The sequence below is a fragment of the Anguilla anguilla genome, chromosome 4 (genome assembly GCF_013347855.1).
Source record: "Anguilla anguilla isolate fAngAng1 chromosome 4, fAngAng1.pri, whole genome shotgun sequence".
NCBI classification, from domain to species: Eukaryota; Metazoa; Chordata; class Actinopteri; order Anguilliformes; family Anguillidae; genus Anguilla; species Anguilla anguilla.
In genome coordinates, this window is record NC_049204.1 from 40415579 (window position 1) to 40430840 (window position 15262).

A 15262-nucleotide genomic window follows, 5' to 3' on the forward strand; every position below is an offset into this window, starting at 1 on the left:
ATTCCACGTGACAACATGCGCGGTAAACTGGAGGGAGAAGCCGAAACCTGAAGAACACTGCATAACTTGGGAAAATAAGACCACTCCCGCTAAATCATTCATTTTATAGGCCCATTATTTGTTTTGTTGTGTAGGAAAAGCCTGAATACAAACGTTTGCTTTCTCATCTTAAATAATTATAGGCTATTCCTAATTTGTGTTTAATTTGATTATCTATAGGCTCTTACACTTGTTTAGATTTAGTAGTTATTTTTTAGGCTGTGTTTAAAGGTAAATAGCCTACAGAAATAGAATATTCTTTTGAAGACGAGAGGTCAGTTATTATTTCAAAGCGGACAATGCCGTGAATTTATTTAAACAGTTTGCATTTATTTTCATCTAAAAGAAGTCTAATCTTAAATTGCTTAATTTGTTAATTTATTATTTTACGCGTTTATTTAGATTTATATATTACTTTTTTGTATTTAAGAGAAATAAAAAGGGTCTCGTTGAAGACGAGACATCAGTTATTTCAAGGCTGACAATACCGTTTATTTAAACTGTTATTTACAAACGCATTATTTTCAACTAAAATAATTCAAATCTTAAATAGCTTCATTTGGTAATTTATTCTTTTACATGTTTGTTTAGATGTATAGGCCTATATTAGCCTTCTTATATTTAAAGAGAAATAAAGACGTAGCCTAGGCTCCTATCCTGTCAGTTATTTCAAAGCGGACAGTGCCCTGAATTTATTTAAGGTGTTTCTTTTGTTTGTTCATTTTTAATGTTTAAAGCAAAATAAAGAAGTTATAAGAGCTAGGTTTAACCAGAAATACCTGTGTACTGTCTCATTATTCCGACATGTTTCCGACAAATCCGCACGCAGGCTAATGCATTGTCGGCAATTCAAATCTGGCATCATATGCAGTTGTCTTAACGGATTTATTGATTTTAAATGCTAAAAAAATGTTCATATGACTCTGTTGCACTTGACTATGTTAACGTGGTCTAAATTAGCACTTAAACGCATGCCAATGTACTATTTTGCCAGAAAGTCTCATGGACCTTTATATATATAACGAATCGTCGAATCGTCATATTGAACTTCCAAATACGATTCGACTAAGAAAATTCTGAGTCGGGCACAGCCCTATAAATTGGTTTAAGTAGTGGTCTGGGGAATGTAATTCTTGCGCAACCTGGGGGCTTACTGTAATTATTCCAGTCTCGTTCTTAAAATAAGCATAATCTGAGGTCACTTTCAAAGTTTTTGATGCTGTACAGCCGGAGAAATTATTGCCACAGTTTCAACTTTGTCTTATTTTGCCCTAATACACTATATGATTTGAATGATGATTGAACAAAACATGCAGCAATGTCTTATAGAAAATGAGTAACTGTTCTACCATGCTCTAATAACAAGGAAACGATTCTTTTTCAGAAGTTTTTGTGATAATGGTTTAGGATACTAACACCTGCTCGTAAGTTGGCTTTATCTGCTAAGTGTCTTGGAAGTATTAAGCTATATTTCACAGAAGCAAGTCATTAATGCAGTTCATGTAATGTTAACATGCGGCACATCCAGCCTAAAGAAAAAACAAGTCCATTTAAAACCTACTGATGGAAAAATGATTGCGCATTTAAAGGGAAACTTACTTCAACCATTAATAATATGAACTGAAAATGTAGTGTGCTTGGGCCCATGGACCGGAAACACTAGGCATTTAACTCACGCTCACTGTGGATACGATTATGCAGATGAAAGGTCATAAACATGACTGCAATGATGCCTTTTCCTGCCCTCTCCCCAGTCTTTCTGTGACACAAGGGCTCGTATTACATGAACATGCATGTGACTGTCACTTCTGTGCTAATAAGTGTTACAGACTGAAAGGGATGCATCATCCACTGATTCTCTGCCATTTTATTGAAAGAAAAGGTAAATTAACATGAAGGTTGTTTAATGTAATGTAAACAAGGGAGAAAATAGCTTAAATCTGTAACTGTAAAAGCCAACCGCAAGTTGGTAATAATAATAATAAAAAATAATAATTTTGCTGATAATAAAATATGTAAGCTCTATGCCTGTGGGATATTCCTTGCCATCCCGCAAGTTGGCGGAAGGCATACATGCTGTCCCGTTAACATTTACCAGACCACCAAATAATGACAATCTTAAATGGATATTTTATTTTTAATTAATTTTGTTGAGCCTAACCCACATAGTGAGAATAGTAGTGACATCAGCAGTCCTTGCTAACGGTTGACAGCAGACCTGGGTCAAATACATATTTAAAGTATTTTAATTACTTTTAAATACTTATTTAGAAATTATTTGAAATTCAGGATTTACGAATACTGAGTATTTAAATTACAAAATGTATTTGACAATACATTTATGGAGAATTTGCATGTATTTGCAATTACTTTAAAATACTTTAAAAAATACTTTTAAAATACTGAATTTTCAAATACAAAGTATTTGATTTCATGGAATTATTTAAATACTTTCACAACATAGTGGTGCAACATGTGCACTTGCATCAAGCTTTGGAAAGACTTAAAAAGCACTGGATATGCGAAAACCTATCAGCTCTGAAAGTTGAGCATTTTGTCTAATTTGAGGACAGTATTTTGACTGCTGACGGCCCCAGGCCAGTTGTACCAATTACCATTGTTAACCCCTTTACACAAGCCCCCTAGTAGTTCATACCTTCATGTATATGCTTGGCTAGCTAACACTACCATCTTTGTTTGTAGAACACAAGGGTCATCATCATGGATGTTTTTTAATAAATGCTGACTAAAACTTTACAGTTACACAGAATATAAATGAAAGATGCTAAATATTTAATTGATGAGTAGTCAGTACAGTACATAACTTAAGGTATGATTTTACCCAAAAATCCAACATACCTGACACAAAATGACAACTGCAAATCCACGTTTCGGTGCCTGGATTCCAGTTGCTTCTGCGAATTGCGGCGATCCATTTGCTTCTCTTTTCTTTATCTTTTGGCAGTCTGTAAAAAGATAGCTCCGATTTCTTGTTGAATCTATTTGTACAGTCAATCACACAACAGCTCTTTCCCATTTTAGGTGTGTTTTTTGTGTTTTCGCGGCATTCAAGCTGAACGCTAACGCTGCCACTCAGAAGTCTTTCTGCCACTAAGTGGGTGTAACCGCAGTGACTTCCACTTACTGTGATGTCATGTGCATACCCTCTATACAAAGTCAATGGAGAGCGATTAATTGTTTCCCCTCCGGGGTGGGCGGGCCTTAATTGCGCTTTGTCTCTATAACCACAGCTAGCTAGTATGACCTGTTGCCAGTGTATGTGTTTTCTGTTGGCGAAGTCACCGGGAAAACTCTTTTGAACAATAATTTTCTTACATATATATCTTTGCCTAGGTCTTATCTACAGTGTGGTATAAAGCATTTGAGTTTTACGAATGGGTGTTTTTTGTAATTACGATGAAAAGGAGATGTGCACTGTCTCTGGATTCCGAATCCCCAGCAGATAGAATAGTATTTAATAGTGTGCTATAACGTGCTGCTTGTGTATTATTTATGATGGCTAAGGTGCAGGGAAAACTCGTTTGAACAACAATATTTTTTACATATATTTTTTTCTTCAAGATCATGTCTGCAGTATGGTATAAAGGATTTTAGTTTTACGAATGGGTGCTTTTTTTTTATTAGGCTGAAAATGGGGACATAAGCCTGGTCGATTCCACTCCCAAACTGCAATGGAATTTTGAAGCTACAGGGCCGCTATGTTTGACATGTATTGCGTTTTGAGAGTACACTTCATTAAATGATGCATCCCATAACAATACATACCAGTAAATGCGTATAGTATATTAGTTTTGCTATATGAATACCACAAAATATTGGTTCATTTTGTTGAAGGACAACGGATTACCCCACCCTAAAAGTCCCACAGGTGATGATGCGTTTCCCTCCAACAACAGTGATTACATGAGGAGGGAAGTGCCTAATTTTTAAAATTGTATTCTAGGAAACAACAGTTATATGTTGTTATTTGATTATACTGTAGCTTTTATGACATTATGAATGTAATAACATACTACAAATACATAGAAATGCCCCTAACAATGCATGCAGGGCTGAATTAGGCAGATTTCCGACTCTCATTCAAATTCAAAAAAGGGCATTAAATTTTATTGAACATCTAAAAATGAGTCCAACAAACTTACAATTCTTGGCACTCCAAGCCCAAGAGCTCAGCCCAGGAAAAATATCCCCTCAGTCAGCTGGTTCTGAACCTCTCTAGTCTAACGTATACTAATGCAAACCAGCTTCAGACCAGCACTGCTTCACAACAGCCCATTAGAGTCAACCAAATTCTAAAACACATCAGAAACTCCTATCTGGACCATTGGAACAAAGAAACACAATCCCAAAATAAACTGAATTGTTATCGGTCCCTAAATAGAAAATACACACAGGCGGAGTATCTCTTCTCTGTCAGAGATACAAAGCAGAGACGGATCCTGACCAAGTACAGGCTCAGTGACCACACGCTTGTAGTTGAAATGGGCAGATACAAAAACTCATGGGTACCAAAAGAAGAGTGAATATGTGGTCACTGTAAGACAGGAGAGGTGGAAACAGAGATGCAGTTCCTCCTTACCAGCACAAAATATTTACAAATTATAAAAAAATATTTCCAAAAATTATAAAAAATTTTTAATTTCATATCAAAAGATGAAAAATGTACATATTTATTGATTTACTTCTGTTGCTGTCAATGCTGTTATTGTTATATATTGTTACATTTATCATTTTATTTTAATATTATTATTATTTTACATATTATATATATATGTTTTGGCAATAATTACATTTGTATTTCATGCCAATAAAGCAACTTAAATTGAAATTGAATGAAGAATAAACTGTCAAAATATGTTTTCTGAAAGATCGCCAAAACAGGTTTGACCTCCCTACACTGCTCAAAATATTTCAGTTATGTACGTTATTTTTGAAACTGAGTCTTTAAATAGGTTGGCAGTATTTTATAATGAGGATATTTCACACTGTAACGTAAGCGTTCGTTGGTTGATCAGTAGTGTTTGTGTTCCATGCTCCTCATATGACGTGAAAGCTGGAACACTTAATATTGTTTTAATGTCATCCATCCGCAACATTACATATTGTAGAGTTAATGATTACACATTTAGGTACTGTACCACATTGTGAGACAATGTTTTTGCATTATTTTTATCTCCGCCAGGCGAGAGCATGAACATGGGGGGGGGATTGCGTTTGGTCGTGTGTGTGTTTGTTTGTGTATCTGTCCGCAGCTAATCTCGCATACTACTGGGCTGATCAGCCTAATACTTGTTGTGCATGCTGACAGCAGCCCAAGGACCTGAATTCTTGAATATTTTGCGAATCGGTCAATGACAAGTATTTTATTTGAATTAATTTCCATCATTGTCCATTGAAGTACATTGAGTGCTAACTCCTCACTCCTCCTAACTGGCCGGTAGGGGCCACATGTGATGAACAACTGCTTCTGTTTGGAATGAAAGAAGACCAGCGATGTAAAATGTCAATTTCAATGTTAAAATGCCGACAAAATAATCTGCAAACTAACGGGGTACGTTAATGTTTGAATCTGTGACCTGATGACGCACTCCACCCAGCTGCTCGTCCAGGCTACGGTGACCTCTCGCCTTGATTACTGCAACTCTCTCCTTGCAAACCTGCCAGCTTGTGCCATACAGCCACTACAGATGATTCAGAATGCCGCTGCCCGGCTCATCTACAACCTCCCCAAATTCTCCCACGTCACTCCTCTGCTGCGATCGCTTCACTGGCTACCGGTCGCTGCCAGGATCCGATTCAAAGCCCTGACCCTTGCCTACACTGCCGCCAACAGGACAGCCCCCATCTACTTGCAGGACATGACTCAATTCTATGTGCCTGCTCGACCACTCCGCTCTGCAGCAGCAGGGCGTCTTGTAACCCCTCCCACCCGCCCAAAGGGATCACAGAGCTTCTCCACCCTAGCTCCCCAGTGGTGGAACGAACTCCCCGTCCCTCTCCGAACCTCCCCCTCACTATCCATCTTCCGCCGTGGCCTGAAGACTCATCTCTTCAGACTATACCTAGAATAACCACCACCATGCTGTGTATATATATATATTAAAAAAAAAAAAAAAAAAAAAAAAAAAAAACCCTTTTCCTTGTCACTTGTTACATGTTGCCCCATCCCTGCACTTCTTGGTAAACTGTATTTGTCCTAATACTCTAGCTTAATCTTCTGCCTAGTTTGGCTTTGCAGATGTTAGACCAGGATAGTGTTCATTGTTCTCAGCTAGAAATAGCTGTACAAAATAAGTAATTGTACCTTACTGAACCCGCGTTCAGCAGTTGTCTACGATCATGAAAATGCACTTCTTGTACGTCGCTTTGGATAAAAGCGTCTGCCAAATGAATGTAATGTAATGTAATGTAATTTTTTTGTTGGCATTTTCATGTTGAAATTGATATTTTACATTGCTGCCCTTTTGGAATTGTTCCTTTCCAGATTTGAAACGAAAGTGCCAGACTATAACCTCAACGTTAGCTCTAACACATCGTGGCTTAGCTAACAAGTCACCACCTTTAGCATTACTTCACTGAATCTGGGTTTTTGGGATTTTCAGTGGCACATGGTAAAAACTTGTAATATTGTATTTGTCTGGTTGCATTGATTGAGTAGCCTCTATTGTTGCATCAGCAAAGCTAACACGCCTGGCGGAGATCTGCACTCTACTGAGTGCAGTCTTCTAGTTTAATCTGATATCAATGTTTCATCTTAGACCTTCACATTTATATGCTTTATAATAGACAAAAAGCATTTTATTCATTTTTGGAGAGATTTTGGATATGTTTCTGGACCCCTAGATATTTTAGATAACTGTACTGACAGAAAGCTTGTAATTCCCACTTGAAAATGATGCAACAGTGAGTTTCACTGGGTACACTGCTTACTTTTTTGCTTCATAGATCTTTAGTAGTTCTACATATCCACCCTTAGATTTTACGCACTTATGGTGTAGGAGTTTTTGATCCAGGACATAGTTTAATCTGTTTTATGTATGCAATCTCTCAGTATTTCATTGCAAACTAAAAAAGAGCAAATTCATTTTTGCTTTTTGGCCTAGAAAATTTAATCTGTGGCACTTTAGTTTATATTCATAATTTATGAAGAAATAATCTGAGTTTGTATTGTAAATGGTATAAATATCTTGATTCATTTAAGCCGTTTTTATTAGCTGCGACCGCAGCTCTATACCTCTGTCGGTCGGTCGGTTGGTCCGTTGGTCCACAAAAGTGTCCCACCCCGTAGCGGCCACAGTTTTCGCCCCTGGAGGCTGAAATTTGGCATGGAGGTTGGTCATGACCGAAGGTAGAGCTGAGTAACTTTCAGGAAAATATTTGTTTAAAGAAATGTATTTTTTAAATACTATTTGTGGAAGTATTTGGTTTTTTGTGAAATAAGTTTAATAAATCAAATAGAAATTATTTCATTTGTAAATGTATTTGAAAATACTTCAAATATGTATTTAACTACATTTTCTAATACAAATACGTATTTGTATTTGACCCAGGTCTGGTTGACATCATCGCCATTCGTCCCAGTTGTCAGGCACCTAAATTACTCCCGTTAATTTTCAGGACCTCTCCATATTAATGGTTTTAAAGCACAAACTAGCCACAGAGGATAATACATCAATATAATGTTTTCTTTTCTATTACACTCCTAATGTAATTGCATATGAAGTGCTAGGGGGTGGGAATAGGAAGATGCCAGATGAATTCCAAGATGCAGTGTGGAGCGGTAGGTCTTCTGTCTGCGTTGGAAGGTAAGCAGGTCAGGACCTTTCCCTCACCTGTCTGCTTCTCTATGTTCCACCGCAGCCTTTCTCTGAGACGGAGACTTCTCCCTGAGGAGGCAGAGCGCAGACGGCTCATGACTTCTGACCGGGACGCGAAGGTCGTAGCTGAACCGCAGGTGCAGCAAGTACAAGAAGCAAAAGAGAGCTCTCACCTGGTAGGTATACCCTCAACTTGGTTGGAGAGATGAATGTGACGCCATTTGATTATTTGGAATAAAAACTGAATCATATTGGCCTACTTTTCTAATTATAAACATGTTGAAACTTGCTAGTTATCTAGCAGTATAATTTATAATAGTACACTCCTTTATGTAGCCATCGTAGCAGGTTACGTACATTATCTGTTTTTTATTAAGTTGAATGTGATGTCCTGATTTATTTATTTTTTCATTCCGTTGTTTTACTAGTAACTAGGAAAATAGACCATCCCCCATATTGCATGCACATGCACACGCACACACACACACAAAAAAACATTTTACCGGCTGCCTGAAAATGTTGGAAAAATGGGAAATAATCAAGGCACTGATCCTCTTAATATACACGGTTTGGTAATACTTCAGCTTTTAAAATTCTTTTAAACAGTGAATTAATTGAAAGATTAACATTTTGACTTCGAGTTCATAATCTGGCATTTGGAATTTCTACTGGTGCCATAGTAAGATTAAACTGAATTGTATCACATCACATCTGAATTGTTTGGGAGCTTAATTGAACTTAATCAGCTGAATCTAATCATATTGAATCAGAGCTGAAACGGATCCATTTGCATCAAATTGTTGCATTTTAACTGTATATTTCCAGTATCATAGACTAAATATTGAGAGGGATGTCAAATTTTCTGAAAGGGTCCATGGAAAGATACACAATCGTTGCTGACTGCAGTATCTTTTTCACTTGCCTTTTCTCTTGGTCTTTGTAATATATTTTGAGTATTTTACATGCATTTTATTTCAGTATTGTATTAATGTTGTGGGTATATTTGACCCACGCTAACGGTTTTGTGGGTCCTAAAAAGAAAAAGAAAAACTATCAAAGAAAACAAAAAACACAAGGTTTTAACTCCTTTGCAGACATGCCATATCTGGCCAATCCTTGCCCATTTAGGGGGTACCCTATTTAAAGCTTTATAACTCCAGATGTGAGCATCACGGAGACTTGAAAAATGGCTTAAATGAAGCAAGACATACCATTTACAATACTAACAATACTAGTCTATATTCATAATTTATGAAGAAATAAAGTGCCACAAATGCAATTGTTTAGGCAAGAAATCAAAAGTGAATTTGCTCTTTTTTTAGTTTGCAAGGAAATACTGAGAGATTGCATATATAACATATATACCAGCAGGTTAAACTATACATGTCCTGAATCTAAGGGTAAATATGCAGAACTACTAAAGATATATGAAGCAAAAAGTAAGCAGTTTACCAGGGTCTCTAAATCTATCCAAATGTCTAAATTATTTGTTGCTGTAAATCACATCATAATCATGTATTTCACTACAAATCAACTGTTTTAACTCAAGAAATTTGCTGTTGCATCATTTTCAAGTGGGATTACAAGCTTTCCGTCAATACAGTGACCTAAATATCTAGGGGTCCTGAAACACATCCAAAATCTCTCCAAAAATGAATAAAATGCTTTTTGTCCATTATAAAGCATATAAATGTGCTCCTTATGAAGGTTTAAGATGAAACATTGATATCAGATAAAACAAATAATGCGTAAACATTATCACACAATGTGGTTCAGAAGCTAAATGTGTAATCATTAACTCTTGTATGTTTTCTGTACTCTACAGTATGTGATGTTTCCTTGTATGAGGATGGGACCCCATTAAAACAATATTCAACCGTCCACAATGTTTTGGCAATGTTCCAGTTCAGGTCATCAGGTGCATTAAACATAAACACTACTTAGCGAACCAACAGACGCTTACAGTGTGAAATATCCTCATTATAAAATACCACTAACCTATTTAAAGACACTCAATTTCAAAATTAACGTATATAACTGAAATATTTTCAGTAGTAGCACTTACATTTGGACGATGAAATCTTATCTGTATTCAGTAGATTGATTCTGTCTCTATGATGTCTTTCCCCAGGTCTAACCTAGTCCAGAAAACAGTATATCAGCTAGGTCTATCAGCAATCATATGCCTTAGCCATGCTCAGAATTTCTCAAGAATTATAATATTTTCCAAGAAATTACGAAAGTCATTGATAAAATTTTGCCAGGTGCAGTGTCTTCACTACCACAGACTGAATGCGCAATGCAGCTATAATGAGAAAAACGTTTAGTTACACTGAGCCATACAACGCTATACCAAAAGTAAAATTAGACATATTATACATTGTTAGAAAGCTTATTCTGTCTCCTATTGGATCGGTTAATTGTTGATCAAGCCAGGTTGTATTACAAAGGATGACAACACCATAAACAACATGTGTGTATTACGCACAGCTATTTTGGAAGGTACCCAGGTGTCACAAATGAGCGTGCATCTTACAAATGGATTGTCCAAGACAATATATGACCACTCTGTTTCGAAAGGGACATATCTACGCGTAAAACCAATGGTAAGGTTGTATATTTATTCCATATTTAGTCCCAGATAAGTGACAATAGAATGACATGGTATAATTTTAGAAACAATCCTCTTGTTTATTTTAGTGTTCAGTGTTTTTCACAGCTATACTGGCATACCTTTGGCTATTGTTGGCTTTATCTTGTTGCTACAACGGAATATTAATTTTTAGTGGTAAAAGAATGTTTTCATGTATGCCCAGATAAACACTATTGTCCAGTGTGTCATGCGTGGGGCGTGTAGTTACTGATGAAACTGCAGGGAGGGGGTGCTTTGTAAATGGACGACCAGCGCGACAGTGGTGGCGCTGCGAAACTCCGTGTTCAGCATAGTTGTCCTGAATCGTCTACTAATAAATCTAGGACACCAAGTTTGTGTTTTCAACTCATAATTTGGTTGCAGGAGCGCAGAATGTCTGAGTTGAGTAGTCTAGGCACGTTGGCATGCCGAACCGTGGGGGCATTGTGCGAAGGGGTTAAATAGACTGCTCCTAGTCACTGGCCATCATGTGACTGTTTCTCTCACTTCCGAACATTAGTGAACACAGTACTTGATCAGGGTATGTGAATAGTTTTTTTGAAAATGTGAAAAGCAATTTAAGGATGTGTTTGGTTTCTCAAGAAAGTGTCTTTGAATACTTCAACACAAAACATTTATGTGGGCCAGTGAGTTTGAAAGGACAACCAATGGAATTTTCAAATACAAGCTTTCAAATAATTAATTTGACCCAGGTCTGCCCTCTTAAGAACTCTCACTCTGTCCTTACATCCTTTTCCCTCACCTCAGCATGCTCACTTGATTTTCTGTCCTTGCTCCTCTCTCTGTCACTCTCACTTGCACTTGCTTTCTCTCTTTCAAATTCTGGTTCAAATGTATTACCATGATGATTAGAAAATTATTTTGTCAAAACATGGTCTAACCGAACTTGAATAGAACTAAAAACAAGTTGACATATTTAAATTGAAAAGCAATGGAGAGCACACAAATCAGGTTTTTATTCTGCTTTCCCAAGTGTGCCTCTCTCACTCTTTTTTTTTTCCACTCTCACACATTCCCTTCCTTAAAGGGCCTACACTCCTTTAGTTTTCAGTGAGTGGCAGGATGCCTGTGTGAAAGTGTGAGACGCCTGGATTCCGTCGGGCACCCCACCCTCCATCCCACTCAAAGAGGGGAACATTTTACAGTGAACACACATTCCATGGCTTCCTCATGCTAATTCCGTGCCAGGGAGGTGACCTGCAACACCACCCCACCCCCTACTCCACACATTTCCTTCCCATTCATGCAATGGCTCAGGGAGTGTGTGGGTTTGTCAGCGAGTTTTGAGTGATGGGAACAAGTGAGTCCCTTGTACAAATTTGAGTGTGCTATTTTCGGGACACGGGTGCACACTTGTGTGCTGGCGAGAGGCAGTATTTCTTTTACTTTGTCGTGGACACAGGCTGGTAGTAACTACGAGGGCTTCAGTTTAGTCATCTGCAGTTGAGATGGGCTGCTGTTTTAGCAAAGAGCTCAGTCCAAATGCAGCCAGCGAGAGCACCAGTCTCCTCCAGGCTGTGATTCCGGAAGAGTCCCTGAAGGAGACCACAAGGGAGCAAGTCCTTGCCATTGCGGGAGCTGCCAAAGAGGCGCCTCTCCTCCATGGAACCAAATATATTGTGGCAAATGCCACCACCTCAGCTAACCCACCAGCAAGTTACCCTGATGGGAGCAGCTTCGGCCATTTGCAAAACGAGACTTTATTTTGGACCTGCCCTGCTCCTGATCACGGGACTGAGAACACCGCTATTAATAAACCATTTCCAAGACACGGAACAAATGTGGATGTCCGCAGGGAGGAAGATGAGAGCTACAAAGACATTTGTCCAAACACTCAAAAAATGGGGGGAATATTGTCTGACTGTAATGAGCAAGGAGCGCCAGGAGCATGTTCACGAGAGGGGAGCGAAGGAAATTCAGAGAGAGATTGTGTTGTTGTGTCAGCACAGAAATGTTTAGAAAATGGCAACGCATGTGTTTTGAACATTCTGACTTTCAAAAGCGTTACCCAGACAGTGGAAGAGAGTCATTTAAGATTGAACACTCGTATTTCTGTGGACTCCGGTTTGAGAGGAAGCCCTTTTCTGGAGAAAAGTGACTCTGATTTGACAGAAACCCTGGGGTTCAATTTTGAGAAGAGGGCTCAGAGCTTCTACAGCATATGTTCTATTGATGCGGAAGACCTGGAGAGTGAGTGGGGGATTTCTCCGAGCTCCGGACGGTCGGCTGTGACTGAGAAGGCCATGTGTGCTGAGGGGCCATGTGCCTCTCTAGACCGAGCATTGAGTAGTTCAGTCTCACCTCCTGTGAGCCGAGTAGCTGTCTCAGAACATCAGGAGCCCCTGGGAGAGGAAACGGAGAGGAATCACCCGGGTAACGCATGCTTAGATGATCTTGCCACACCAAACGTGCTCCAGACCTCACTCTGTGGTAGTGTAGCCAGAAAATTTGTCTTGCTGGAGCAGAATGGAGACAGTGTTGTTGTTGATGGTGCCCTTTTATCTGAGGACCTGGTGCAACCTACTAGCCACACAATGGCTCCTATTGGTGCTGCCTCATTTTCTGATCCTTTAGTTCCAGATGGAAACTGTTGGGCATGTACAGTAAAATCTTGTAACATGGTGGATTCCCAGGGCAGCTGCAGCACAGCCCAGCCCTCAAACCCACTGCACGTTGTGCTTGTTGGTAACTCTGTTGGAGAATGGCATTCTCAGCTGGACGTACAGTATGGTGGGTCTTCTGAGCCCAAAATTCAGTACGAAATCATTGATGGTAAAGATTCTGATTTTCTGAAGCCTGTGAACTATGACCCCCCACCTGTAACTGCTGTGAGCTCTGGTAATTGTGAAGTGCTGGCAGCTGAAGTTTTGGAAGAAAGCTGTTCCAAATCTCCAGGTAATGCAGTGAGTCACAGCAGTGAAAGAGAAGCTTCCGGAGTGAATTTAGTTTCAGCTGCATGCTCACTGTGCCAGTTGGAGCCAGACACTGACCTGAATGTGCATATGTCTGTGCCGGGGGCGTATCCATCTCTATCTGAAATGTCTACTCACCTTGAAACTGCCCAGATAACTGTTAATGACCTGCTGACTGGGAAACAGGAAGTGCCAGCTGTAGAGAGAAATCGGAGAACTGCTGATAGCCCGGGCAGTGATTTGGCTCACCGCGAGTCAGAATCGAAACAACTGGGCACTCTATCCTCTGAATTTGTGGTAGCCAAACCAAAATCAGTATCTAATGAGTGTGACAATTCAGATGACAACTCAAATTGTGGGCATTTTGAAACTTGTGTTGTGAACATGGATATTAGTGAGCAATCTGGAAGTTTGTCCCCTCCTGAAGTGGCTGCTTACTCTGAAAAGGCCATGTTTCTTACTGATGTCCAGTTGTTGGAATGTGTTGATGGAAAAATAGAAGAAATGACTGCCTTGGCATGCAGGCTGGAGAATGCAGACTTTTCCAGCTGTTCATTTAGTGGTGAGCATAGTACAGTAACCCAGTGTAGACCAGAGGGTAGTGCTTTAGTGCCAAGTAGGCCGGAGTCTGCAGGCTTTCCCAGCTCTTCTGTTAGTGATGGGTGGAGTGCTTTAGTGCAGTGTAGCTCAGAGTCTTTGGTTTCCTCAAGTGCTCTTGTTGGTGATGAGGTTAGTGTCTTAGCACAACACAGACCAGAATCTACAGGCTTTCCCAGCTCTCCTGTTACCAGCGTGGATAGTTCTTTGGTGCAGTGCAGGGCAAAATCTACATGCCCTCCTAGCTTTCCTGTTAGCAATGAAGGAACTTCTTTAGCACAGTATAGGCCAGAGTCTCCAGGCTTTCCCAGCTACACTGTTAGTGATGAGGCAAGTGCTTTAGCACAGCATCAGCCAGACTCTGCCGTTTCCTCAAGTTCTCCTGTTAGTAACGAGGGAAGCACTTTAATGCCATGTAGTCCGGATTCTACAGGCTTTCCCAGCTCTCTTGTTACCAATATAGATAGTTCTTTAGCACAGTGTAGGCCAGAGTCTACTGGCTTTCCCAGCTCCCCTGTTACCAATGTAGATAGTTCTTTAGCACAATGTAGGCCAGAGTCTACTGGCTTTCCCAGCTCCCCTGTTAGTGATGAGGGTAGGTCTTTGCTGCCATGTAGGTTAGAGTCTGCAGGCTTTCCCAGCTCTTCTGTTAGTGATGGGGGGAGTGCTTTAGGGCAGTGTAGCTCAGAGTCTGCAGTTAACCCAAGTGCTCCTGTTGGTGAGGAGGTTAGTTCCTTAGCACAACACAGACCAGCATCTAAAGGCTTTTCCGGCTATCCTGTTACCAGTGTGGATAGTGCGTTTGGACAGTGCAGGCCGGAATCTACGTGCCCTCCTAGCTTTCCTGATAGCAATGTGGGCAGCACTTTATTGCAGAGGCCAGAGTCTGCCATTTTCTCGAGTTCACAAGTTGGTGATGAGGGTAGTACTTTTGTGCCCCACAGGCCAGAGCCCACAGGCTTTCCCAGTTGTTCAGTTAGCCATGAGGGTAATGCTTTGCAGTTTAAGAACCCTGGTAACAGCCTAGGAGGCTTGACTGCTGAAGCATGTCACCGCATAAACTTTGAGATGCCAAATGAGTGCCCTGCTCTGAACGGAGAAGCCTGCGACAAAAACAAAGATAATTACAAATGCAGTACTGTTTCGCAAATTCCAGAAAAATCTAAAAAATGCGGTGCCGTCTTGCTTACACCTGAAAACGGAGGCAGCCATGATTGTGACTC

At 39.8% G+C, this 15262-nt stretch overlaps 1 protein-coding gene across 1 annotated transcript in view; it reads left to right on the forward strand.

Annotated features, from left to right (window-relative positions):
- LOC118225513 (la-related protein 4B-like) overlaps positions 1–15262 on the forward strand; it is a 56469-nt gene that overhangs the window by 12051 nt on the left and 29156 nt on the right. Inside the window, exon 2 of the mRNA XM_035413984.1 lies at positions 7921–8053. Within this exon, the coding sequence (XP_035269875.1) occupies positions 7973–8053 (81 nt within the window). The 5' untranslated portion in view covers positions 7921–7972. The remainder of the gene's footprint in view (positions 1–7920; positions 8054–15262) is intronic.